This window comes from Bubalus kerabau, chromosome 9 (genome assembly GCF_029407905.1).
Source record: "Bubalus kerabau isolate K-KA32 ecotype Philippines breed swamp buffalo chromosome 9, PCC_UOA_SB_1v2, whole genome shotgun sequence".
Classification (NCBI taxonomy): Eukaryota; Metazoa; Chordata; class Mammalia; order Artiodactyla; family Bovidae; genus Bubalus; species Bubalus kerabau.
In genome coordinates, this window is record NC_073632.1 from 110985381 (window position 1) to 111012441 (window position 27061).

Sequence of the window (27061 nt, forward strand, 5' to 3'; positions counted from 1 at the left end):
AAATAATCGCTTCAAATTTGCAAGACTCGCCAGCCTCCTCCATAAGCTGTACTGCCAGCACCTCTGCCCGCCTGGGAGGCAGGAGCCTGGGCTGGTGGTGTTTGGCAGGTAATTCCTCGTCGCTGTGATTGATCCCCTGAAGCCAGGAGGCGAGGAGGGCGGGACTCAGTCTATTCATCTCCATTTCGTATTGTGCAGCCATGTTTCTGGAAGGATTACCAGAGGATTAAATAAAAACCCTTTGACTTTGAAAATTAAATCCGCTCGGTTGCCTCTGCATGACTCTACCTGAGAATAAATAAGGAGACGAGAGTCAGAAGAGAAAAGCGTCTGCCAGTGTCCATCAGACATGAGTGGACGTGAGCGTCGCGTCTGGGCACGCTGTCGACGCCTGCAGTGATTTCTGACGGCATCCCAAGGCGCTGCTGCTGCTGCTGGGAAGTGATTTCATATAATTCTCTAGAAACGAGGTACGTCTGGGGAAGCAGACTGTTCCAAGAGCAGATTATCATGTGAGGAAAGGGACCAGGTCCCTTAACTAATACCGAGAACTGTGGACCTACAGCTGGGCGACATTCTCCCCACAACACTCGACAGGAGTGAAGCTGTAGCAGGGACTGTGGCCAGAGGGGAGGAGTCCTGGCACAGTGCGCAGAGCAAAGGAAGCAGATTCAAGAGGAGGCGAGCGGACCAGAGGAACTTCCGGGGGCAGAGTCCTGTGTCCAGGTGATGGTCATGGGGGTTGAAACACAGACAGGTTCAAATAGTTCAGTGTGTTGAAGCTTCTCCAGACTTCATACCTGTTGGAACGTGAAACATAAAACTCTGAATATTAATGAGAAGCCCATAAGCAGGGAAGTGAAGTGAGTGAAGTTGCTCAGTTGTGTCCGACTCTGCGACCCCATGGACTGTAGCCTACCATGCTCCTCTGCCCGTGGGATTCTCCAGGCAAGAATACTGGAGTGGGTTGCCATTTCCTTCTCCAGGGGATCTTCCCAACCCAGGGATTGAACCCGGGTCTCCCACATTGCAGGCAGACGCTTTACCATCTGAGCCACCAGGGAAGCCCATAAGCAGGGACACTGACCACAAAACCGATACCTGCAGTGGGTGTCCTTCTGAAATGCGGCCGAATCTGAAGATCGTGCTTTTAGAATGCGTGCGGTTTGTTATTGCTTCCTATAAAAATGCTTCAGGCTTCATCATATTAAAATCAAGCATCCTCTGTTTAAAGAGATCTTCATTTAAGAGGTTCCCCCCCCCACCTTTAAGTTCATAAATGTCTGGTGGCTACTTATTGTCATCTAATTCCCTTTGGTTGTCAGATTATTTGAACAATCTGTCAAATACTTTCTAAGTCACTAAAATTTGCTAGTTTGGAAAATAAACTAATTTTAATGGACATTCTACCAAATTTACAGAAGTAGCTTTCTAAAAATACAGAGTTGTTATATGAGTTATTAGAACTGATACAAGCAAATTGGAATTGTACTTGTGTTTCTAGTCTAATATATATGTGAAAAAGTACTGAGGCAGACTATTTCCAAAGTGCTAAGTGCATCTCAGAAGTCTGCTCAAAATACGATGAGGAACCCAGGAGATGGATATCAAAACCAAAAACATTGAAAAAGTTCGTAGCATAAGAGAAGGCACAAACACAGATGCTTGGAACTAGAGAAGCTTAAGTCAAATTTGCCACAGAAGAAAGTACAGCACAGTCACCAAAATCATAGTCAAGAGTTCACACACATTTGTGTGTGAACAGTACCATCAGGAGGTTAGTTAAGCTGGAGCAAGAAGACAGTCATTGAGATATGTCTGCAAAGCCAAGGCTCAGGTGAGAATGGATTTAATACACCAAATAGAAAGCTATCCTTTCGTAGAGAATGTTGAGATCTGGTGGCATGATGAATTACATGTATAACTTGGAAATTTGAGCAGACCCCTCTATTACCAGACACAAAATGTGTAGAATCTGCAGCTGAAGTTTGATCCATTTTAATTCTCATCTGTTCCCCGAGGCTTTGTTATATACCTTGACTTGATAGTTCAGGTACGTAGGACAATGTAGCATAAGCCTGGGTGTTGTATTAATGAAACAAGAAGTTATAGAAAAAAGATGTGGTTTAAAAATATGTATGATATTAAATACACATAAAATTTTCTTTGGGTTATGACTCTGGCTCTTTACAGGAGCTTTTACTCTTTGTGCTTCTGCGTCAAATTTTTTGTTGTTGTTGTTGGATGGGCTGTGTTAAACTTTTGCTCATTATTAGTAACACCTTGAAGTGTCCTAGAAGCCTGCCACTTAGCAGGCATTACTCCAGCAGCCATGGCGACTGAGAGGCAGGCAGGACAGTCATGGTACGGGGTATGGAATCTGTGAGGTGAGAATTTTGCTGGAATTCATAAGGCTAGTAATTCAAGGCTAGAGAACAACCAGTCTGTCTCCTAGTCCAGAACTTGACCTTTGCCCGTAAGACATGACGCTGGTGCAGAAAAGTCTCCAGGTCTCACGTGTTTTCTATTCAATTTCTAATTCTCCGGGAATGAGAACCTCGTTCATTGCAACATCTTTTTCTTTTATTTCTCCTCAAAGTATGTTTCAGGCTTCTTTCATTAGGAAAAAAAAAATCTTTCTTTGACCCCATCATCAGTTCTAAATAATCTCTCAGCTTTTCTTTTGCCATGACAAACTCCTCAAAGGGGACCTCTCTCTGAGCGGTTTTGCTCAAAAGATACAGTGCCTTGCCTTTCCTTGAATTCCCTCATGTTAAAATTTCTTCTACACTGTGTTCACTTTTATCTCTTTATTCTTCCTTCACGCATTAACTCCTCAACATTTAGTGCAAGAGAAACTTGTATAGCAAAAGCCCTTCTGAATAGGAAAGACATCTATGACCATACCATCCTGAACACATCCAGTCTTGTCTGAACAGGAGAGAAAGCATAGATATTTTCATCTAATCCGTTAAAATGGATGTTATAATTTGAAGTTTGTGAGCACTGGTTATTTGTTTTCTTGCTGAATTATTTCCAGAATCTCAAAGTTCATTTTCATCCATTGATGGGCATTCTTTGCGATGGATTCAAAGCTAACTTTCAGTGAGGTCATTATTGTAAACTGCAACCTTGGTCCCCTTTGTGGCCCTGGACCATCGGCCAGCAGCAGGTGTCTCTGCCTCCGCACACACTGGTCACGTGGTCTGCAGCCTGTCCCCTCTTTATGCCGCCAGTTCCTTTTGACCATCTCTCCTTCCTTCTTTCCTATTTCCTCCATCATTAATTGGTTCTCTCATTTCCAGTTTCTCTAAAAATTCTCCCATTCTGTGCCCTTTCCTCCAGTGAGTCCTCCCTTCCTCCTGTGAATCCTCCTTTCCTCCTGTGAGTCCTCCTTTCCTCCTGTAAGTGAGTCCTCCTTTCCTCCTGCCCTGTGAGTCCTACTTTCCTCCTGTGAGTGAGTCCTCCTTTCCTCCTGTGTGGTGAGTCCTCCTTCCTCCTGTGAGTGAGTCCTCCTTTCCTCCTGCCCTGTGAGTCCTCCTTTCCTCCTGTGAGTGAGTCCTCCTTTCCTCCTGTGTTATGGGCCCTCACTAATGATTTTCTGAAGCGTGGCTGGGACTTGTGCCCTAGAATCCTGATCCCCGGGTCTCAGGACTGAAAGTCCCCAGTGCCGGGATGCACAGCTGGTGTATATCCTTCTGTCAGCTCTCCTTCTCCTTCCATCAGTGCAGTTGACGTCCTGTGCAGAGCAGGGCGTCTGTGCTGAGAGAACCACTCCCCCACCAGGAGCATCTTCCTTTGCCGTCCTGTGTGGCCCCCATGGAATCAGAAGGGGCGGAGCTCAGCTGTCCCAGTGAGGAGGGTGATTTTTAAACAGTGAGATGGGACACCCTTTAGCTTCAGTTCCCTTGGGCCATCGTGAATTTGACTAAAGAAGATCTACTTCCTTCCATATGGCCATAAAATGTAATTGCATTTCTCCCATAGGAGAAACTGAATACCCCACACAGAGCCAGGTTTACCAAATAAAATTGTACAAGTTAACAGTTCTAATTTCAGCCAGGATGTTTATATAAACAAACACAAATCTCTTCTGACTTGGCAATAATATCTTCCATATTTTACAACAGTCTCAGCAAATTTTAAGAGGTGGTCAATTTAATCAATCCTACTTTGCTTACGATGAGCCTTCAAATAGGATGTAAAATCCTCAAAAGGGCCATTTCAAGAATTTTCCAGAACCCATTCTATAGATACAGCATGTCCTTGGATGGAGCATGAAACGCATTTTGTGCCCAGACAATCACACCATAAATTCTGTTCACTAATAAAACTTCTGAAAAAGGGCCAAGTGAACATTAAAGTAAGCAATGTGTTTTCCAGGAGAGCTTTCTGGAACAGAAGCCCTTGCGTCAGCTGAGTCTCCTGAGTGTGGGGCTCAAGTTAGGAATGGGCCAGCCGCTCCAAGGACGGCTAAGAGCAGGACCCAGTTGCCTCTGGAAGCACGTGGCTCAGCCTGCATCCTTCTTGGTTCCCGCCTCAATCTGATCTAAGGAGCGCGTCTGTCACTTTAGAAAGCAGCACGAGTTGCTGTCATTGTGACTCCACGCCAGTCTCCCAGTTACCGTTGGAGCCGACGCCTTGTTAAGACAACCGAGTAACACAGGGGTGGGTTTCATTTATGTATCTATTTGCAATGAACTTGAACTTGGGCAGACTTCAAGTTGGTGAGGGGTAGGGCGGCCTGGTGTACTGCAGTCCATGGCGTCCCAAGGAGTCGGATGCGGCTGGGCAACTGAGCACCACCGCAACTGTTTGCCCGGCGAAATCTAGAATCTACAGAAAAGTCCAGGGATTATAGGAAACCATCAGGAGGGCGTTTTGAAGAAAGCGGGTGGTGCTGTTGTAAGAAACGCAGCGGCGTTCATTATTTGTCGTATTAGCGATGAGCTGGAACTGAAGCAGCATCTGCCGCGTGCACGGGTCAGCGCTGGAGCCGCGCCTAGAGACGCCCGTGCGCCGGTGTGTGCCGAGTGTGCTGAACCACGCGGTGGGATGCTCGAGGGAAACCAGTGCCCCCCTGATGTTGACCTGCTTCACAGTCACAGCTCTGCTAGTTACGATTCTTAACTTACAGATCCTCCCCTCAAAAACATCCACCTCCGGAGAGTCCAAGTCACAGGGAATGTAATAGAGCTGCATGGACGCCTTGTGGAGCAGGGGCGGCCGACTGCTCAGGGTCCCCATAGCCCTGCAGCCCAGATGCTCACAGACCACACGCTGCCCTAAGGACCATGGCCGTGGCCGGGGCAGCGCCTGGGCCTCCTCCACGGACGCTGAGGACCTGGAGTCTTCTTTGTCTCAGGGACCAGGGTGCTTGCTATTAGGAACAGAAATGCAAACCCTCATCCAAGGGCCCTGTCTTCCCCCCTCCCTCTTGCTCATTAAATGCTGCAGAACACCTGTGAGATGTAGCCCCACCCCCCAGCTCCGCGCTCATCCTACAGAACATCAACCTGGACTCATGGGCATACAGCCCCCGCCTTCCTTGTCCATCACCGGGAGGCTGAGGTCAGCCTGGCAGGGAGCTCCATGCGTGCCTCTGAGTGGGAGCAAGGGGGGACCCACAGGTGACCTTCACCTGTGGACGTGAGCAGGGGAGCCGAGGTCCAAACACAGCAGCGTCTGCTGATGCAGTGCAGGCAGACTAGCCACAGCGCACACGTGTGGCTGTCCTCATGGTGCAAACGGACTTACTAGAGTAAGAAAAATCGAGCTGGTTTTCTCACTAATAATGCCATCACTATGAGTTATCTCACAATAGACTTATGGTCTGCCTGTGATACACCAGACCTTTTTTAAGGGCTGGCTGCTGCTGCTGCTGCTAAATGGCTTCAGTCGTGTCCAACTCTGTGTGACCCCATAGACGGCAGCCCACCAGGCTCCCCCGTCCCTGGGATTCTCCAGGCACGAACACTGGAGTGGGCTGCCATCTCCTTCTCCACTGAGGGCTGGAGCCGCAGTGCAAGTGAGAGCTGGCATTTGTGAAGCAGCGTCTTTGGGCCACACTGTCTGTTGCACGTCTTTCATCTCGACAGCATCGCCTGTGCCATCACCTGGGTCAGGGGCCTTGCTGCTGAGTGCCAGGCCCCTGCCTGTAGCCACGGCAGCGCGCTCCCAGAAGCACACTCCTTCCCGGCTTTGGGAAGCTTTCCCACCTGCTTGACGTCACATTGACCGTCACAAAATTCCTGTCAACTGTAGTTAGTTCATTTCAAAGCAGGTTAAGACTGTGGAAAGTTACTTTCTAGGCAGAAAATTGGTCTAAAGATTTTATTTAGAATACATCCATTCAATGTATTGGTTGTTTTCTTTTCCCTTTTATGGATAAATATGAAAGCAAAAGAGACCATTTTCGATCCCAGAAGACAGCTCAGGTGAGGAGAGCCTGTCCTGGGATAAAACCTTGACCTGCGGTCACCCTGGGTTCCAGGGTGCGGGCTCGTGCGGTGGGAGGTCTGTCCCGGATGACTGCCTCTGAGGCCGAGCTCAGAGACGCCCCACCCCGAGGAGAGAAGTTGGGAACAAGCGGCACAGTTTGAATTCTTGACCAGGAGTGAGGGGAAGGCTTAGTTCGCGGGTGTGAATTCTTGATGCCAGGTATGTGGCAGAACAAGCACATTTAGAAGGTCTTGTGCCGAGTGTTCTCTGGATTACATTTCAAACCTCGTGTGGATTTCTAGTGAGGGATAAAGTGTTCTTCACCTTTTATGTTATTTGACTCAAGTTCATTCCCCTCTGAGGGTCACTGAGCAAAATGGACTCCTTTAATGCTTCTCATTCTCCGTCAACTATTCGGGGCAGAAGATGGATCTTAATCAGCGGCGGTGGTTTAGTTGCTCAGTCGTGTTCAACTCTTTCTGACCCCATGGCCTGTACCTGCCAGGCTCCTCTGTCCGTGGGATTCTCCAGGCCAGAATACTGGAGTGGGTTGCCATTTCCTTCTCCTGGGGATCTTCCCAACCCAGGGATTCCCTAGATCTAAGTTACCTCACGTCTAAATGCAAAAAAGAAACGGGATCTATTAACACAGGAAGACAGAAGCCCCTATGCATTGAAATGCTGTGCTTAGAATTCTGAGTTTAGCTGTTCAGTTAACTTCAGCGGCTTTCCTGCGGGTGAGCTTCAGCACTCGTCTTGCACCACCCGTGACGCTGCCCTGACTAGGCGCGGCTCCTCCTTCTCTTGACTGATTTCCGGACATGCGGCCTGTTTGGCAAGCACTGCAGCGGAGCCTCTGGGGATGATCACGCTGCAGCCTCGGCCTCAGGCAGCCCTCGGATAGGGCACGGCGGTGGGGGATGTTCGCCTGGGACCTTCCTGGGGGGACTCAGTGGCCCTGGACTGGGTGCCTGCCAGCCCCTCCCTCCATCTGGGGACCCAGAGCAGAGGGCCGTGGCTGTTGCTGGGGTCCGGGTCCCATCCATGGCCTTGGGACCCCAGGGACATCAGATCCCCTGTGGAAGGTGTCCACCCTGCCGCCACAGCAGCGCGGGGACCCTGCTGGCCAGCCCCGCCCCGTTTCCCAGCCGCTCACTCCCGTCTCCTCCTCACTGCAGTGTCCTCGTGCGACCAGGAGCAGCAGTCGGCCCTGGAGGAGGCCAGGCAGCCCAAGAACGACAACGTGGTCATTCCCGAGTGCGCCCACGGCGGCCTCTACAAGCCGGTGCAGTGCCATCCGTCCACAGGCTACTGCTGGTGCGTCCTGGTGGACACCGGCCGCCCCATCCCCGGCACGTCCACCAGGTAAGGCTTCCCGCCCGCCGTGGGCCCGAGGCCCCGAGGCCCGAGCTCGCCTGCTGCTCAGCGTTAATGCCCGTGGTGGACACCGGCTGCCCCATCCCCGGCACGTCCACCAGGTAAGGCTTCCCGCCCGCTGTGGGCTCGAGGCCCCAAGGCCCGAGCTCGCCTGCTGCTCAGCGTTAACGCCCGTGGTGGACACCGGCTGCCCCATCCCTGGCACGTCCACCAGGTAAGGCTTCCCGCCCGCCGTGGGCCCAAGGCCCCGAGGCCCGAGCTCACCTGCTGCTTAGCGTTAACGCCCGTGGTGGACACCAGCCGCCCCATCCCTGGCATGTCCTCCAGGTAAGCTCTGGAACGCAGGCTTCCTGCCTGCCGTGGGCTCGAGGCCCCGAGGCCTGAGCACACCTGCTGCTCAGCGTTAATGCCCATGGGCGCACGAGGCCCGGGAAGAGTGTCCCCTGACAGGACCGGAGCTTGACGCTTTAGGCAGGGCATGCTCCCATCCTGTTCATGCAGGCTGCGATCGGGGAGGATGGCCCTGACGGCCGGCTGGCTGGGCGGGTGCTGAGAATGTGTCCCTCATCGCCTCAGCCTCTTTAGTCCGCGGTTTTGGTGAAGGGGCTGGCTGCCCAGATGGCTATCTGTAGTCCAGAGGTATCTGTGTCCTGAAGTCACCGCTAAAAAAGAGAGTGCTGAGGTCAAGGGTTCGAAACAAAACCCAACCTATTCACTCATGTTTTGTGTGCGTTTGAGCAAAGCAAGTCATTTCGTAACTGCACCAGAAGCCCTGCTCCCTGATCATGCGAATGGTGTGAATGTGAGTGAGGGTGTTTCTGCAGCTGTTGGTTGCGTGACTCGACCTTTGACTTCTCACACATTGATATAGAAATAGTTTCTACGTGTTAGTTGCTCAGTTGTGTCCGACTCTTTTGTGACCCCATGGACTGTAGCCCACCAGGCTTCTCTGTCCCTGGGATTTCCCAGGCAAGAACACTGGATTGGGTTGCCATTCCTTTCTCCAGGGGATCTTTCTGACCCAAGGATTGAACCTGGGTCTCCTGCATTGCAGGCAGATTCTTTACCATCTGAGCCACCAGGGAAGCCCATAAAAATAGCTTTTACATACAGGGAAATGAGCCTGGTTGCCTCTGCAGCCCTGAGGCGTGAGCACTCCGATGTCTCCTAGGACACTTCCCCAGTTTCTCAAGTGTGACCGCCACGTGTGTGGACGGGGAAGCACCACACAGACTCCGGGAGCTGGAGGGGTGGTGAGCAGCTGCGGTCTCCTGATGGAAAGGTCCAGGCACGCCTGGAGCCTGTCTGGTTCATCAGAGAGACCAGGCTCCGTGGGGGCCCCGCCATGGGGATGGGGGTGTCCAGGACAGGGGCCAGGGTTCCCTCCACGGCAGTTGTAGGAGATGGTTTCAAACCTGAAGAGGACGCACATCGTCCCACAGTTTTGTGTGTGAAATCGCTTCTTTGGTTCCTGAGCACGTGTGTATTGCAGGGAGAGCTCTTTTCTGAGACACCTTTCTTGGAGAGTGACCTCTGGACACCCTTCACACTCTGGCTTGTGGACAGTGCATTAAGCCCCAGGCTGGGCTGCATGAGCCACTGGAGGTTCCCTTAGCGCTGGCCAATGGAGTCCTGACCCTGTCAAGGCCAGGCCTGTGCAGATGGGCCCAGAGGGTGAGGTCAGCTTCAGCACGTTGTCCCTCAGAACCTGCGAACACTTACCTTACGACTGGATGGGAGACACAAGAGAACTCCCTGACCCCGGCATCCAGCCTGCTTTCATTCTGCCCAGACATTCTCAGAGCCCAGCACCACGTTCTCGCTTCCCCTATTTTTGCCTGCAGGAACGAGGGACTCCCTCTTCTTTGAATTTCAAGAAGCAGACTTAAATTAGACCCTGGGGAGGAGATGCTTCAGATTAGAGGTGTGGGTTTTCTCCCGTTTGTGCTTCATTCATCTATTCCCCCTGACACTGGCTGTCGCGACCCTGACACTGTCAGGACCAAGGCGGCGACGAGACCGAGCAGAGTGGGGTCCCGTGCGGGCTCCGTGCCCTGCTGGGGGCGTCAGCATCCGCACGTCCCACAGGGCTCCTCCCGGGGCGGCCGCAGCGGTCCACAGGCCCTGTCCGCCTCTTTTCTGTTTCCTCCTCTTTCCATCTCCAATTTCCAGCTTGCTCTGCGCCTTGCTTCCATCCTGGTTTCCAGCAGCATCACGTGGCCCTGACAACACGGTGTGGCTTTTCTTGACACCATGCGAGGCCTTCCCTGTGGTTCCACGGTGTGCTTCCCCTCACTCTACCTGGCCAGACCAGGCCCCAGCGATCAGCACCCAGGCGTGGACGGGGCCGCCCCCGGGTGCCCAGAGACAGCAGTGCGGGTGGTGCTTGTGACCGAGCTCAGCAAGAAGGGGTGCGACCCCGAAACTCCGAAAGGCGCCACCCTGTATCACCCCGAAACTCCGAGACGCCCCGCCCTGTATCACCCCCGAAACTCCGAGAGGCGCCGCCCTGTATCACCCCCGAAACGCCGAGAGGCGCCGCCCTGTATCACCCCGAAAGCTCCGAGAGACGCCCCCGCCCTGTATCACCGCAAAACTCCGAGATGCCCCTGCCCTGTATCACTCCCGAAAGCTCTGAGAGATGCCCCCGCCCTGTATCACCCCTGAAAGCTCCAAGATGCCCCCGCCCTGTATCACCCCCGAAAGCTCCGAGATGCCCCCGCCCTGTATCACTCCCGAAAGCTCCGAGAGATGCCCCACCCTGTATCACCCCTGAAAGCTCCGAGAGATGCCCCCGCCCTGTATCACCCCTGAAAGCTCCGAGTGATGCCCCACCCTGTATCACCCCTGAAAGCTCTGAGAGGCCCCCGCCCTGTATCCATTCACCTTCTATTCACCAAACGTTTGAATCCCTCGACACTGCAGGTGACACCCTAGGGGACATACAGGGAACAAAAGAGACCAAAATCTGGGCTTCACGGAGCCTCCGTTCTGACGGAGGGAAAGGGACGGTAAGCAGAACACGTGAGCAGATGAGCTGAATGTGAGCGATGTGCTGGCCACGACACCTGTGCTGGAAGAAGACAGAGGAAATGGAGGGAGAGAATGTTGGGGTGCAACTTCCATGGAGCGGCTGGAGGCTCCCCAAAATGTTGATGTTGTAGTCAGGTCCTGAGGAATTGAGGAGCAAGCTGATGCTGTCTTTGGGGTAAGGTGGCAGTCTGGAGGGGTGAATGCAGCCCCCACATTGCAGGTCTCAGAGCCAGGATCTAGTTCAGTTTTGACCGCAAGAGGGGCTGTATCGATTAGGAGGCTCTTCATTTCTAGTAGCGATAAATCTTACAGATGGGTGTAAACAGCGAGGGACCATGTGATCTGAAGAAGAGGTGCGGAGACGGAAGAATCCCCTTTCAGTGGATTCTGTGACTTGTTGACCCCACCAAGGACACGGAGTCTCCGAAACTTTCCTCTCACGTCCCCATTGTGTCGTGACTGCCTTTGGACAGACGCCCCTCGTGGTCACAAGACGGCTTCAGGGATCCGGGCATCTCATTCAGACACCATGTTCTCAGAGGACACAGCCCGTCTCTCAGGAGCCGAATCACCTTTCCTAAAAGTCCCCTAGCGGATTTAATTCATGGATTATTGGCCACAATTGGATTACATGACTATGGCTAAACCCATCAGTAGCAAGAAAAATGGATTTGGGTTAAACTGATTTCTAGGGAGTCTTGCATGCTGGGAAGTCAGTCAAAATCATCAACTTTAAGGCATATCTGATCATATATGTGAGCCTCCCCTGCCCTCTCACAGCCCTGCTTCTACTGTGAAGGGCAGCAGGGTTGCAGAAAGCCTTCAGTGTTTCTGTTTAATTACTGTCTGTTGCATAAATGCTATTTTCTTGTAGCTTTCTGAAATAAGCCACTCCAGGGAGATTAGTTGTGATTTACTTTTGGGTAGACAGTTCACGTCCCCTCCACCAGTCATTCTCTGTATTTTCTAATGGGGAAGAATAATTTAAAAATCAAACAGTAAGAAGCCATAAAGTTCACTGTCTTTATAAGCCAGTTCTTTCCTGAGCCATCCTGCCCAGAAACTACATTACAAAGGACACACTTTGTTTCAGGCCTGTACCAAGGGCAGTAAACATACAGCACGGAGAGCAGCCACGGGGCGGACTTCCAGACGGGACGGTCATCAGGGCGAACCGTGAGTCCAGCCAGGCGCTGATGCCTCTCCTGGCCCCTCTGCCTTTTTGAGTGAAAACTGACCTCTTGGCTGAGATGTCCAGATCACTGCCAGGCAGAAGCCCGAGTCTCCATAAGCTGGATCCCGAGCCCACGTGACCTGGATCCCAGGCCCCTGTGAGCTGGATCCCGGGCCCCCATGAGCTGGATCCCGGGCCCCTGTGTGAGCCCAGGCCGCGCGTGGTGGGATATGATCTGGGAGGAGGGGCGGGTTCCCACCTGGTCGCTAACTGATGGAGGGAGAGCCGGCGTGAGCTATCGGGTTAAGCGTGGACTAGGCTGGCTGCCAGCTGCTACATTAGTGTGCAGAACCAAGGGATTTCTCTTCCACTTTCTTGACGGCTGATGAGGGTTTGTCCACCTGGCATCAGGCTGAAGGCGGCTCTTACCTGCCTGAGGGCCCTGTTCCCGGCTCGCGGGCCCACATGTCTCACTGGCCGTGTGAATGTGAAATCGAATTTCTCCCTGGCAGAGAGCCTGGGATCTGATGGGCAACCAGACAATCAAGAGATGTTCTTCTTTTACATAAAATAAGTTAAAATAAACACCATTGAAAAGGGTGGTGATGGATGTCAACTTAACAGGTTTCATCTGAGTCTTCAAAGGCATTGATTTTGTTTCTTGAGATTGTCATTTCTGCAAATTAAAAGACGTTTGCTCCTTGGAAGAAAAGCTATGGCAAACAGCATATTAAAAAGCAGAGACATTACTTTGCCGACAAAGGTCCCTATGGACAAAGCTATGGTTTTTCCAGTAGTCAGGTATGGATGTTAGAGTTGGACTCTAAAGAAAGCTGTGTGCCGAAGAATTGATGCTTTTGAACTTTGGTTTTGGAGAAGACTCTTGAGAGTCCCTTGGACAGAAAGGAGATCAAACCACTCAATCCTAAAGGAAATCAACCTTGAATATTCATTGGAAGGACTGATGCTGAAGCTGAAGCTCCAGTATTTCAGCCACCTGATGAGAAGTACTTACTCATGGGAAAAGACCCTGATGCTGGGAAAGATTGAAGGCTGGAGGAGAAGGGGACAATGACAGAGGATGAGATGGCTGATGGCATCACTGACTCGATGAACACGAGTGTGAGTGGACTCCGGGAGTTGGTGATGGGCAGGGAGGCCTGGCATGCTGCAGTCCATGGGGTCGCCAAGAGTCGGAGACGACTGAGCGGTATTCTTCTAAAAGGAGTGGAATGCTGCCTTTTAAACATACATGGTTTAATGTAAGCACAGTGCTGGGATTCTTAAGACCTCCTGCCCAAATTTGGAGCAAAACCAGGATGACCGTGCAGTGTGGCCAGTTCCCAGGCTGCTTCAAGGTTCAAGATTCAGAATGGAGTTGGCAGTGATGTGGTTTCTTATCATCGCATGTTGGCTCTGAGCCTTTCACAGGCTGGACACGGTTTGTGTTAAAAGTCAACATCCTAACACACAGAGCAGCCTGTGCCTGAGGTTCTCGCAGGCGAGACGTCCCAGGAGTGGCTGGCCAGTCGGCCTCCCTGGGAGTCCCGGCCCCGCCTGGGACTGCTTGGTCAGGAGCTGGGACCTGGCGTGTCCTTTCCCTCGAGCTGGCGTTTCACAGGCTCCTGGCTGTGAAGGTGTCATCTCTAGTGTGGGTACCAATGCCAACCTCCCAAGCCTCACGGATACTCACCTGGGTCTGAAACAGCAGTTGTCCAGTCCGGAGCGTTGGTTCAGTTTCCCCAGATTGAACAGGCGTATCTCTCAGTTATGAAATTTCTTTCTTGAATGTTCCCCTGGTGAATTTCTGGCTTTCACCTGCCTGTCACGGCCCCAGGTGCGAGAGGGGACACCAGGTGGGTAACGGGTGCCTTCACCCCTGTTCACTTTCCCGTGACGTGACTTCAATGCCAACTGCGCTGAACCCACTGCATTTCCAAGAACGTGTGTTAATGGCTTGTGGTGAAAACGTGATAATGTGACTGTTTTCCAAAGTGTGTTGGGAATGCTTTAATTTCAAAAACAACTTTTTGAAAAGGCATACTAAGTTAGTGTGCGTGGGGTGCTAGGTTTTCTGGTATCGAAGAGGCCGCTCAGAGTCTGAGGGCCGGAGGAGCCCGCGGTGCCCTGGCTTTGTTTCAGCCAGGCTGGACGCGCCCCTCATGGCCAGCCGGCTCCCTGGGCCCCAGGAAGGGCCTCTGAGAAGCTCTCCCTTTGGAGAGAAACCTCATTCTTTCGTTTTCTCGGGTAGGAGGACAAGGAATATGGGAAATAAGAGTCAGAAATATCCCTGTGAAGTGAGCATGACCTCATGTCTCCTTCTGAGAGCGTGGAAAGGACACTGGGCCACAGGAGGGGTGAGGATCGAGGGGGTTTGTTGACTCCCTAAGAGTCAGCGGCCCCCGGAACCCGACTGTCCCACCTGCGCCCACCCCGGACCCACTCCAACTTTGTTCACGTTTTCCGGGAAGCCTTCCTGACTCCCGCGGCTCCCTCAGGTACCCTGGAGGGCAGGTTCTCACAGGCATCCTCGGGGACTGTCAGCGTCCCCACGAGCCGGGTGGCCTGGGTCTGCCCGTGTCTCCCCCCCAGGGGCGTTTATGAAGAGCCTGGAGGGAGGCCCCGCGGGGGATGCTCAGGGGATGCTCGCGAGCTGTCCCCCTGGGCCGGGGTCTGGAGCGCACAGGGCAGGTCAGTGCAGAGTCGTGGTCCTTTCTGGGGTCCCCGGAGTTCCTGCTCCCTGACTTGAAGTAACCCGCAGCCACCCTGTCTGCCTGCTTGACGTCAGGGCCCCCCAGTTCCTGTCAGCTCTGAGGGGCCGGAATGGAGCTCTTACTTTTACTGTTTGAACATGGAGGGAGGCAACCTTTTGCAGCTTCATGAGCGAGGCTGGGGACGTGCGTCCGTCTAGAGTCCTGCGGTTCCCTCTGCGGCTTTGCTCTGTCTGGGGTAGGGATGAGTGCCTGTGCTCCCCGCCCCAACTTTGGTGCCGATGCTGGTGTTTGCCCTCCTCTGACCCCTCCCTGCCTGGCCCTAGGGCGGTGCGTCCCCTGCACAGGACGTGTTGCAGAGCCTGGCTGGCGAGACAAACCCCAGGGTGTCGTGTGTGTCCTTATGGACTGTGAAGAAGATGTTAAGTTGTCACAAGGTCACCAAAGGTCCATCCCGGATGTTGCAACGTGATGGCTGGACACCCCGTGCGTCCCAGGGCCCAGGAAGCCTGCTGTGTGAGCGAGCGGGAACCCGAGGCAAGCCCGCCTCAGAGGCTCACACCAGCTGGTCTCTCTCCTCCCCTCCTCCCAGGTACGAGCAGCCGAAATGCGACAACACGGCCAGGGCTCATCCGGCCAGAACGCGGGACCGGTACAAGAGCCGCCAGCTCCAAGGTGAGTGGGCCGGGGCTGGGCCGGGCTCCCCGGCCGCCGCTCTGCACTTGCCTGCAGGTTTGCGGGGGAAGGAGCTCAAGCGAGTTTGGTTGTGAAGAATGATCTCAAATTAAGAGAGGCAGTGAGTTTAACCCTGTAATTATTACAAATAGCATTCACTGAAATGTTTTATGGCTGTTCTCTTTCATCAAAAAGCCTGTGAGTGTCCATGAGACACCAAGAAGGGTGACGTCAACCGTTAACTTGAAGTCCCGCCTGGACGAGGGTCTTCCAGGTGCTGAGGTGCACTTGAACTTGGCTGAGGCGCACGGCCTCCCAGCTGGGTTGCCACCGCGCGGCTCGTCTGATGAGATCGTGCGGTGAGAGACCCGACTCCTGCGTCGGGGGTGGGTTCAGTGGCATCGGTAGGATGCTGTGAAGGTCGTTGCCGTTTTGTTTCATTCCCGTTTTCTTTTTTCCCCTTTAAATGCCTCCAGACGGTGTCTGTTTCATCAAAGCCTCAGAGACCATGAAAATCTTTTCCCCGGCCCCCTTCCTTTAGGGTGTGTGCTGGATCTCGGTCTCACACAGGCCTGGATAGCTTGCTGTTTAGACAAATTCTGTGGTCCCCATTGCCTGATGTGTACTTTCATTGAATCCATAAAGAGAGTTTTAGATTCTGAAAGTTGGAGATGTTTCTCTGCCCGTGAGCAGAGGCAGAGAAGACGGGAGGGCCATCCGACCACCTCCGTACCCTGCCAACGACGCCCGGAGCAAAGGCGCTGGACACAGAGGAGGCGGGGAAGGCGGCACCTGGCCCGGTTTGTGTCAGAACCACCGCGCCCCCGCCCGGTGCTGACTCCGAGCCGCTGGTCTCAGGTTTTCATCACTTCCCTCCTCACCTTCCTTCCAGTGCAGGGGGAGGGACCTCTGACATCACGGCTCTGTGTGAGTGCTCGCCAGGGTGCACGTTCATGAATCAGGGTGCTTTCTGGATCTTGGGGCAGGGTTGGGGGGGGGCGGTGGGAAAGGGCAGGAAGAGAGACCCTGAAGGTGCACACACCCTTGAAGAAGATTCCTAGAGTGACCCTTGTGTGTACGTGTCTTGGCCTTGGGAGGAGCGCCCAGGGGTGTCCTCAGGCCCCCCTCCCTTGTCTGAAATCTGGTTCAGCGTCAGTGGACGGCATGCTATCTTAACAGGGAAGAATGGGTTTAGCAGACTCATCACACGACTGTCTGCCCTTTCGCCCGTCTTAACCACACTGCTGAAACTTCAGGTCATCTGCTCTTTGTCTCTGAGGTGCTCACTTTTCTTTAAGATAATCTGAAACTGCCTTACCTCTATCTCAAGCTGTGTGTGCTTTTTGCCCTTATAATGTCAATGCCATTAATGAATGTGCGGTCAAGCTCTGGTCTTCATTAGTTAGAGACCCAGACCTTCCTTAGTTCATACGACAGACAGGCAGGCGCGCCCCTCGCGGCTCCTCTTGGGGCCTGTGCCTGGGGACTCTGGTACCTGGAACCTGGGCTGGGGTCTGGGCTGAAAGGCTGGAGTGGTCAGTGGTCGGACTACTGACCCTCAATATTGGGAAACAGTACGTGACGTCACTGTGGGCTTGTGTGGGGGTCAGACGGGCCACCTGGAGAAAGGTCACCCAGCCCTTCAGGGAGAGCCGCAGGAAGGGCGCTCTCAGAGCTGCGGGGGCCACACCCGCCTGCCGGAAGGAGCAGGGCGGCCAGGCTGCCCCCACAAAGGTGCCCTCCCAGTCCTGCCCTGAAGCCCGAGTCCCGGGCACGCAAGCCCTTTTACGCAAACCCTGAAAAGGTCAGCTTATTTTGCAATCGTGGATGTTTGGGAGTGCACCATTCATGACCACTTAATCATTTTGCTTTTTTGAAGATAATTATCCTTATTAGGGAAAAACAAGTAGGTCTTAAAATAACTCCTGGATGGAGGCTGTTCTTGTCAAGAGGGGAAGACGGTATCCAAAATAATACAGCACCATGGTGGGCAGGCAGACATTTCTCAGTCCAATGCTGATGCGTTTTCTTCTTAAAAGGCATGGATTTCATTTTAAGCAGCTTTATTAAGTTTCAGCCAGTAAGGGCCACTCACTTTCCCAGCCAGGCTGATAGTGTCCTCAGGCACAGCTCACTTGTTCAGCGGTTTGCTGACTGCCAAGTGTTCATCCACATGCTGTGTGGGAGAGAGCGTGGACTTCCAGGCTCACAGTAACTGTGGGAAGGTGGTCACTTAATCTTGGGGGCCAGTGCTTGGCCCTGTGGAGGCACCATGGTCCAGCCTGAGGGGTCAGTTCCTGGGAACTGGGCTGTGGTTTCCACTCTCGGAGGTTCTTCTTTAACCCTGCAACGTGCCTCACACGACTGCCGGCCATACCTGAGAGGAGGCAAAACCTCGCATGAGAGACTTCCCACAGAGGCGCTAGACCACACCTCTCTCTGCGGATCTGACCTGCCTGGTTTGCACTGGCATCTCTTCATCTCGGTGATGTTTGGAATAATCTGTCTGCCCGACTCCTGGCCGGCCCGTGCCCCTCAGCCTCTCCCACTCCTCAGGGCTCTGCCGACCACCTGCTCACATCAGTCTTTCCAATGAATATTCAGGGTTGATTTCCTTTGGGATTGACTGCTTTGATTAGAAACCCTCAAAGCACCACCTGAATTCCTCAAGCAATATTTTAGCAGATTCTAAACGTTTTCAAAATTAATTTTTATTTCCTGAGGCAGAATAAAATGACCCTTACATCAGCCCAGCACACTTTCCCAGAGGAAACCCATCCTGACTGGCACCTGTGCTGAGCATGCCCGGCTCTCAGGGAGCGGGGCCCACTCACCCCCCAGGCCGACTGGGCCTTTGGGGCTCTTCCGCAGATAATAGGCGGTGCCAGTGTTCCACCCCCTGGAAATGCAAGCTACGAGCGCCAACTCCACAGCCCGGCTCTGCTCTAGCTGTGTCGGGACGGAGCACTCTGTCTGAGGGCCCGCGGGTGCCCGAGGTCGGCTTTCCCTGGGGCCGTCTGCTCCTGGGCCCACTTCTCAGAGGCTCCCTGGCATCTGCCTCCCTGGGCTGGGCCAGGACGAAGCTGCATGGAGGGGAGGGCAGGTGTGCCATGTGCAGGAGAGCACTTTAAACAACGTTTTTGCTCTTAGGAGCTGTTTGATGACTTTACAGCTAAGCATCATTGCTGGTTCACTCTGTCCAAGTGGGGGTCGAATTTTGGACATGGACAGGGCTGTTCTGAGCAGCCTGGCACAGGGACTGAGCTCCACTAGTTTATGTTTTGACCGGTTGATGGTTGGTGAGTTGACCGGTTGAGGTTGATGACTAAATATGAAATTTAAAATATTAACTTTGTAGCTGAATAAGGTGACTAATCCTTTAGAAGAAAATTGCTTTTTGTAGAAAGCGTGACAAAGAAATGGACCGTTAAGTCCAGTTATATTGAGGAAAGGATGTTGCAAATACAAACTCCTTTGAAAGCACGCAAGTCATCTCCATCCTAAGGATTCATGACACAGGAATCCCGAGACGTGGGGGACCAGGGGCTCCGTCTCAGATGTGACATGCATTACTCACGAGGAACTGGGCAAAACCTGATCAGACATGAGGGATTGAGTGTGAAACGAATGCTCTACTTACTGTTTCCCAAAATAAAGACTAGATCAGATGCTGGATGGGCAGAAGGCACCCAAAAGGCGAGAAACGGGGAACAATTGTTGTGCTCCGCTTGGCAGAGTCTTAGTGAGATTTTTATTAGAATATTTAGCTCCGTTGATATTTTTCTCCATTTTTTTTAAGAGAATGAGGAGAAATTGGAGGAGGCTTGGAGGAAATTGCGGTGATTACTCATCCACAATAGAACCAGAACAAATAAAGACAAGATGAGGAAGCAAAGGCGTGTTTTTAACATGCGGAGGAAAGAACAATAAAGGCCACAGCAAATGTTAAGTGGCTTACAAGATGGGCACTTTTTCCACTTATTAAGCCTTTGGCAGCAAATGGAGAGAAGTGAGTGTAGTGGTTACTTCTTGATTCTACTGAATAAACCCTGAGGAGCATCTTTCCTTAACCTTCGGGTTGTACCCGCCCTGGGGTCGGGGGTGAGAGGTCTGACCTGGTGAAAATCTTCAGTGTTTGGTAAAAGTGTGGCTGGAAAGGGGCAGGCAAGTGGAAAGACTTTTTTTCTTTCCACCATCCTTCAAGTGGCATCCCTGACTCACTCACTAAGGCCTGCATGCTCGTCCTGTGCCCACCGCTGGTGGGCGGTCCACTGTTCTTGGAATTCTCTCAGCTGTTGCCAGGCACGCGGACCCTGTCCGGCCAGGTCTCCAGGCAGGCTCTAAGCAGCTTTCTGAGCCCCGTCCACACCAGGAGCAGGAGCCTCCTGGGGCTCCCTGGCTGGCCAGGTGTCCCCCTGATCGTGCGGGCTGCTGTCACCAGATCAGGTGCCCAGGAGGAGGCCCCACTGGCTTTAGCCCACCCACACATCCCAGTTCCCTACCATGAAATGCACATCTCAACCCTAGAGAATCATCCGCCCCAAACCGGGTGTGTGCGTCTAAAAGTCCACGAGGGATGTGGGAGAAGCCGGTCTCCACCCTGTTGTCGCCGGGAGCAGCCTGTGAGCTGCCAGGGGCAGTGTGTCCAGAGACAAGAGGGCCTGGGGTCCCTGTACAGCTAATCCACTCGTTTACCTCTTAACCAAGAAAGTGGGCAGGTTCCGCTACTCAGCTTGTTCTCCGAGTATCTATGAAAGCGTGTTCTTGGCTGTGGGCTGAGCGGCTGCACCTGGTTCTGTGTGCTGTCTCCATCAGGGCATCTTCATGAGCTTTGTGCAGGGGCTCCCGCTGTGGGTCTCGCCCTGGGCCTGCCTGGAGCTGGGCCTGGTGGTTACTAAGGCGCTTCTTGCATCGCACCTGTTTCCGGGCTTGGGGAGCCGCGTGGAAGTCCAGAGAACAGGGTCATCGTCGGGGCAGGGTGTCAGCAAATGAGGCCGTGGGGCTGGGGAAAGTGAAAGTGAAAGTGGCTCAGTCGTGTCCGACTCTGCGACCCCACGGACTATCCAGTCTGTGGAATTCTCCAGGCCAGAATCCTGGAGTGGGTAGCCTTTCCCTTCTCCAGGGGATCTTCCCAACTCAGGGATCAAACCCAGGTCTCCCGCATTGCAGGCTAATTCTTTACCAGCGGAGCCTGCAGGGCAAAGGTGAGGAAAGATGTGGAAATGGGCAAGTGACGAGGCACTTGAGGCTCCAGCTGTGGTAGGTGAGGGACACTCGGGTAAACGCGTGGCTCAAGCACAGGGGCGTGGTGCGTGATGTAAGAAACACAGAAGATGCAGTTACGACAGCTAGACAGGCACAGAAAAGGAGGGTTAGTGAGGTGCAGGTAACTCACCAACGTCAGAGAAAAGGTGGGCTAGCTCGTTTTAAAGGCTTGAGTTCTCACCTGACTCGAAAGATGGAAGGGAGGAAAGCTTAGGGTGGGGGTCATGGCAAACACGCCTCTCTGGCGTTACACACTCGGAGATATTTTAGAAGAAATCTCACTGTGTTTCTTTCATTGTTTCCTTTATATATGTTTTTAAAGTCTAAATAGCCAATTTAAGAAGAGTCTTTAAGATGGCAGGGAGAACTAATGCTGCTTATGTTAGCGTAGTAACGCCTTGGCCTCCGTCACTTTGGGAGTTATGACTATGCTGAAGAGAGAGGGAGAAGAGTTTAGATCTGTATTAATTGTGAAAAAGCATCTGCCAGACAAATTAATAATGTTAAGTCATGTTTCACAGACAGTTTAAATAACTCAAGAGGACAAACTGTTCTCAAACACCATTAAATATGTTTAATTTATGGCTAAACAATTATCCTATGAAAAGTAATTCCTGTCTCTATTACAACATTTTGTCTCAAATAACGATTTTACAAAGTTCCCAAGTACAGTATATACTTGAAAGAATAATAAAATTGACTTTAATTGGCCTGAACTCCCTTTTATTGGGTTGGCCAAAAAGTTCATTCCATTTTTTTCCCACAACATCTTACGGAAAAACCTGAATGAACTCTTTGGTCAACTCAGCGTTAATTTACGTCGTCCCCATAGACCCCGCCACAGCCAGATCAATGCCCTCCCGGAATTCAGAGTCGCTTAAACTGCGCTTTAGGAGAGGACGGAGCGGGTGTCCCACAGCTCTGGCCTAGAAGGTCCCTCCTGCCTGGGGTCCCGTGGGTTCTCTGTAGCGTGTGGCTCTTCACGCCATCTCCATGCTGGGGAGCTCTTGAAGCCAGGGCTGCACCTGTCTTTCGGCCTTTCCAGCCGCTCTGTGCGCTTCTCTGTGAACACACTGTTCTGCTGGTCTTTTCTCAGCCCACCCACACTCCCCGATTTGATCCTCAGCCCACCCACACTGCCCGATTTGATCCTCAGCCCGCCCCACACTCCCCGATTTGATCCTCAGCCCACCCACACTCCCCGATTTGATCCTCAGCCCACCCACACTCCCCGATTTGATCCTCAGCCCGCCCCACACTCCCCGATTTGATCCTGATCTTAGACGGGCCATGGGGTCCCGAGTGGCTGGTGTTGGCCTTCAGTCTGTGGACCCTCAGCCTGGCTGGCACACGGCCCCAGAGAAGGCAGTCCTGGGCCTTCCTCTCTGCCAGACAAGCGGTTCAGGCCTCCTCTCACGCACCTCCGCGGCCAGCACTCCAGCCTGCTTTGGAACCGCTCTGCTCATCCCGTTAGCCCCTGTTCTCCCATTCCTAAGAGCCCAGCACAGCAACTGCTCCGCAGCTTCTCTGCTTAGCTTCCTCTCATAGCACTGAATTCCTTCTTTACAAACTCAAGCCTATGGAGCCACTGCTGGGGGCCAGACACCCTGGGGTCTCAGCTCCTCAGGACCCAGCGGCAATACTCCAGAGGGAAGACTGCAGTTTTACGACCCCACGATGGATGCTATTAAGCAAGAAAGCAATGCTGTAGCAATTAGAAAGACCAACGGAATGGAGACTCGTGCATGACAGAAGTTTCTCTTTATATCTGAACACACCACGATGTCACTCTACAAGCCCTCTTCTGGATTCTGTGCCAGGGTCAGGAATATCATGCCCGTGCCCTAGATATTGCCATTTGGGTTAGGACTCGCTTGGCAGAGTGTGGTGGTCCCATCACCACACAACAACAATGCTGTGGAGTGAGAGTGAAAAGCAACCCCCCTGCGGAAGTCGTGAGGGGAGCGGGGAATGGAGACATGCCAAATCCAACGACCCGCGCTGGGTCCTGGCCAGACACGGTTCTTCCTCTAGGAATAGAGACCGGACTGAGAGAATGGCCTAGCGATGGTAGAAATCGAGCTCTATCTTTCCTGATAGCTTCATTCCCTGAGAATTTAATTGGCCCACCAGAGACCACAGGGCTCAAGTACATAAGCTGTACATCGGCTGGCATGGACACTCCCCAGTGACCGATGATGGTGGAAAACATCCCAAAACCTGGTTTATAATGAATACCAGCAGGACACAGAAACTTCTAGAATGTTTTCCCCAGGAAGATTTAATTTTTTCTTAGCTCTCTTCTGATTTGTTGAATCAAGAGCAACTTTTTTCAGAAAAATCAAGGATTTCTCCCTCTGACCAAAAAAGATAAATGGACTGCTCTTTGGTTGTTAGTTAACTTTAAGAAATCCCTGAGACAGGTTTTTCAAGTGTGACTTACAGCAGAAGAGGTTTTGAATTTTGAGTTCTCGTCCTGCTTATCCATCTTTTCTCTGTGCTTTTGCTTATTAAATCAGCTAACGTATCAATTAACGTATTTAAAATGTATAATGACCTCATTTCAGGAGAATCTGAGACAACCCCCTCTGTTAAAAATCACACATCTCAGAATCTGATGATTGATACAGAATAGTATCATTCCTTAAATCCAGAAAGTGTTAGATTTCTGATTTTTAAAATCTCCTGAGAAACATGCATTGTCTGTCACGAAACAGCAGTTTTGGGAGCACCCTTTGACAGGCTCCAGAAAATGAAGTCAAAGTTTTGTTTAGCATTTTACCCTTTTAAATGATCCCCACTTGCTACCTTGAAGAGGGTAAATTTGTTTATTCAAATGCAACAGAATAAGAATTTTGTTTTTAGACTTTATCTAGTGGAGAAAAAGTCTTGAAGAAAAGAAAGGAACAATATGAGGAACCAGAAAGACAGGTAGCCATGCACAGCCCAGTTCCCGGTAGCACCCGTTTCCCCAGTCAGGCCGCGTCATCTGCTGAGCTCACTCTTTGAGTGGACCGACCCCTCTTGCACACCCCACTCTCCCAGGAAGCCCAGCCCTAGAGTCCGCTCCTGCATTACGTCCAGTTGACCTCCTGCCACCATACTTGCTGGAGATGAGGTTGCCCCGTGTCCGGCGAGCTGCTGCAGTGCCTGTCTTCCCACGCCTCTCCCCTGCGTGAGGCTGGTGCTGTGTCAACAGCTCTGCCGGGGGTCTCCCCTACCAGGAAGCTGGGGCACAGAGCGCCGCGTGGCAGCAGCTGGCTGGTTCTGTGCCCTGGTGGAGGAAGGCTGTCGGCTGTGAAAGGCCCTCTCTCTAAGGCCCACGGCACGCCTCCCTCAACTCTGACAAAGCAGGACCTGCTCGGCGTGGGCCTGAGATGCCTGCCAGCCCCCTTAGCAGATGCCCGAAGCGTAGTCCTTTCTGGAAGCCCCCTCTAGGGAGAAGGTTTGGATTCTAGTGCTTCTATCCGACGGCAACTCGGCTCTTATCAGTGAATGTGGGTGAAATGATCTCTTTAACTATCTGCTGGCTCTTGCATCCGCGGCTTTTCTATATACATTCTTTGAATATGTGAAACCAAAGGAGCTAGTAGAGACGCGTGTGCTGCACAGAGGTCCCTGAGCAGCAAAAGGAGGTGGTGGGACGGAGGCTCGGCAAGACGGGACCACGTGCCATTGAGGAGTGTGGGCTAGGTGCTGCAGAAGGTTCACCCGATGTGCGGAGTTCATTTCTTATTTAAAAACGCACAGGCAGGCTTGTGAATGACAGGTCCGAGATGCCCCAGACAAACCAGCAGCAGCTCCAAGAAGCGCAGTGGCGTTCGTACTGGGGAGAGCCGATTGCAAACCTACAAGGCATCTGTCTCAAAGCTTGACGCAGAGCTTCACTGAGCCTTCACTTCAGCCCCGAGTAAAGGCGCTTTCTTTGGTCTTTATAGACAATATAAGCTCAACGTAGAGCTTCACTGAGCCTTCACTTCAGCGCCGAGTAAAGGCGCTTTTCTTTGGTCTTTATAGACGACCTGTTGATGTTAAACAAACTGGGCCTGTACCATTTAGGTGTTACCACAGTGATACCTGCATTATGCAGGTGACGCCTATTTAAGCTAGAGAATCATGTTGATGCCAATCAGAGTTACACACGAAACTTTCAGTTCAGTTCTGTTGCTCAGTCATGTCCGACTCTTTGCAACCCCATGGACTGCAGCACACCAGGCCTCCCTGTCCATCACCAACTACCAGAGTTCACTCAAACTCATGTCCATCGAGTTGGTGATGCCATCCAACCATCTCATCCTCTGTCGTCCCCTTCTCCTCCTGCCTTCAGTCTTTCCCAGCATCAGGGTCTTTTCCAGTGAGAACGTTCTTCACATCAGGTGGCCAAAGTATTAGAGTTTCAGCTTCAGCATCAGTCCTTCCAATGAATAATCAAGATGAATTTCCTTTAGGATGGACTGGTTGGATCTCCTTGCAGTCCAAGGGACTCTCAAGAGTCTTCTCCAACACCACAGTTCAAAAGCATCAATTTTTCAGCACTCAACCTTCTTTATGGTCCAACTGTCACATCCATACATGACCACTGGAAAAACCATAGCCTTGACTAGACGGACCTTTGTTGGCAAAGTAATGTCTCTGCTTTTTAATATGCTGTCTAGGTTGGTCATAACTTTTCTTCCAAGGAGCAAGCGTCTTTTAATTTCATGGCTACAGTCACCATCTGCAGTGATTTTGGAGTCCAAAAAAATAAAGTCTGACACTATTTCCACTGTTTCCCCACCTATTTTCCATGAAGTGATGAGACCGAATGCCATGATCTTAGTTTTCTGAATGTTGAGCTTTAAGCCAACTTTTTCACTCTCGTCTTTCACTTTCATCGAGAGGCCCTTTAGTTCTTCTTCACTTTCTGCCATAAGGGTGGTGTCATCTGCATATCTGAGGTTATTGATATTTCTTCTGGAAATCTTGATACCAGCTTGTGCTTCATCTAGCCCTGCATTTATCATGATGTACTTGGCATATGCACCTTTACATGAATCTTACTGGATCAAAATTCTTTATAGTGCGGGTCTCATTCTAAGAAGGGCTGTATTGGACCCTCAGTGATTCACTGTTAAGGGAACCACAAAAGAACCGTTATAGTGTCCTTGGTCATGGAACACAGACACACACAGACACGCCCACCCACCGTGGACACCATCCATGTCTGGTCTGAGGAGGCGTGATTTAACAGAATTAACAGGAATGGGTAGACTCCCTGCCCACTCCCGGTCCCTTACATCCTGTGCAGCAGGGCTCCCACTGGTCTGTGCAGAGGTTCCCGTGCAGGGTCTGCTCCCAGAGCCGCACGACGCCTGGTCCCCCGGGAGATGTGAAGGGTCGTGCTGTCCCTCCTCCATTTGGCTCAGGCGTCTGGGACTGAGCTTGAGATGAGGACGCATGGGGAAGGGTGATGCTACAGGTGGCTCACCAGGACGCCCCAGCCCGATGTCCATTTCCAGCCCGGCAGAGACAGGAAGTAGGACTTGGGGTGCCAGGGCTGCGAGGGAGCTGCAGTGCTCCCCAGTGTGTGCTCTGTGGGGAGGGGTCGCAGGAGGCCCGGCCAGTGTAGGCTCTGAACTAACAGTCGGTCCTGCTCTCAGGCGTGTTCTTAAGCTTCGTTCCTGCCATCTTGGCATCAGGCTTTGACGGTCTTATTTTCAGGCTCTTTCCTTTTAGTAAAAGTAAATGCCTTGGCCTCAGTTCGCCATTAGGTTTCACGCACCATCTCCTGGAAAGTGTCATTTGCCTCCTGGACTCTGCAAGGGCATCTGCGCAGTGAAGGTGGGCTGTGGGCAGGTGGCCCAGGACTCCTGGGTCTGGCAGGTGGACGTGACCTTGTGCCTGCCTGCCCTGTGCAGAGTGCCCGCAGACTGTCAGGGAGCAGCTTGAAGCTGAGAAGAAACAAGCAGAAGCCTCTGGGCTTCCTCACCAGGAAAGGGGGCGCCCGGTGAGCAGGAAGTGGACCCTTTGTTCACAGTCACTGTCCCGCCGCACACTGCCCCGCCGCACACTGTCCCGCCGCACACTGCCCCGCCGCACACTGCCCCGTCGCACACTGTCCCGTCGCACACTGTCCCGCCGCACACTGTCCCGGCCGTGGTGAGGACACTGACCCGGCAGGTCAGCCAGGGACCTGCTGAGCTGAGCGGTTCTGTGCAAAGGAAATGAAAAGTCAACAATTGCAGCGTTGGTGGGTGCAGAAACCCCTCTGCCTGATCAGTGTCCAGTCCTGAGTGTGGGACATGGAGAGGTCCTGATGCCTTAGAGACGAGTTCCTAACTGCTTAGGAGGGCATCAGACGCTGGAGGCATCTCTTCTCCTTAAATGTGGATGCTACCAGTCCATC

At 52.4% G+C, this 27061-nt stretch overlaps 1 protein-coding gene across 2 annotated transcripts in view; it reads left to right on the forward strand.

Annotated features, from left to right (window-relative positions):
- The window catches only part of SMOC2 (SPARC related modular calcium binding 2), a 153931-nt gene that overhangs the window by 101362 nt on the left and 25508 nt on the right, over window positions 1-27061 (forward strand). For both annotated transcript variants that reach the window (XM_055536202.1, XM_055536203.1), the window contains exons 8-9: window positions 7620-7806; window positions 15329-15411. In XM_055536202.1, the coding sequence (XP_055392177.1) occupies window positions 7620-7806; window positions 15329-15411 (270 nt within the window). The remainder of the gene's footprint in view (window positions 1-7619; window positions 7807-15328; window positions 15412-27061) is intronic.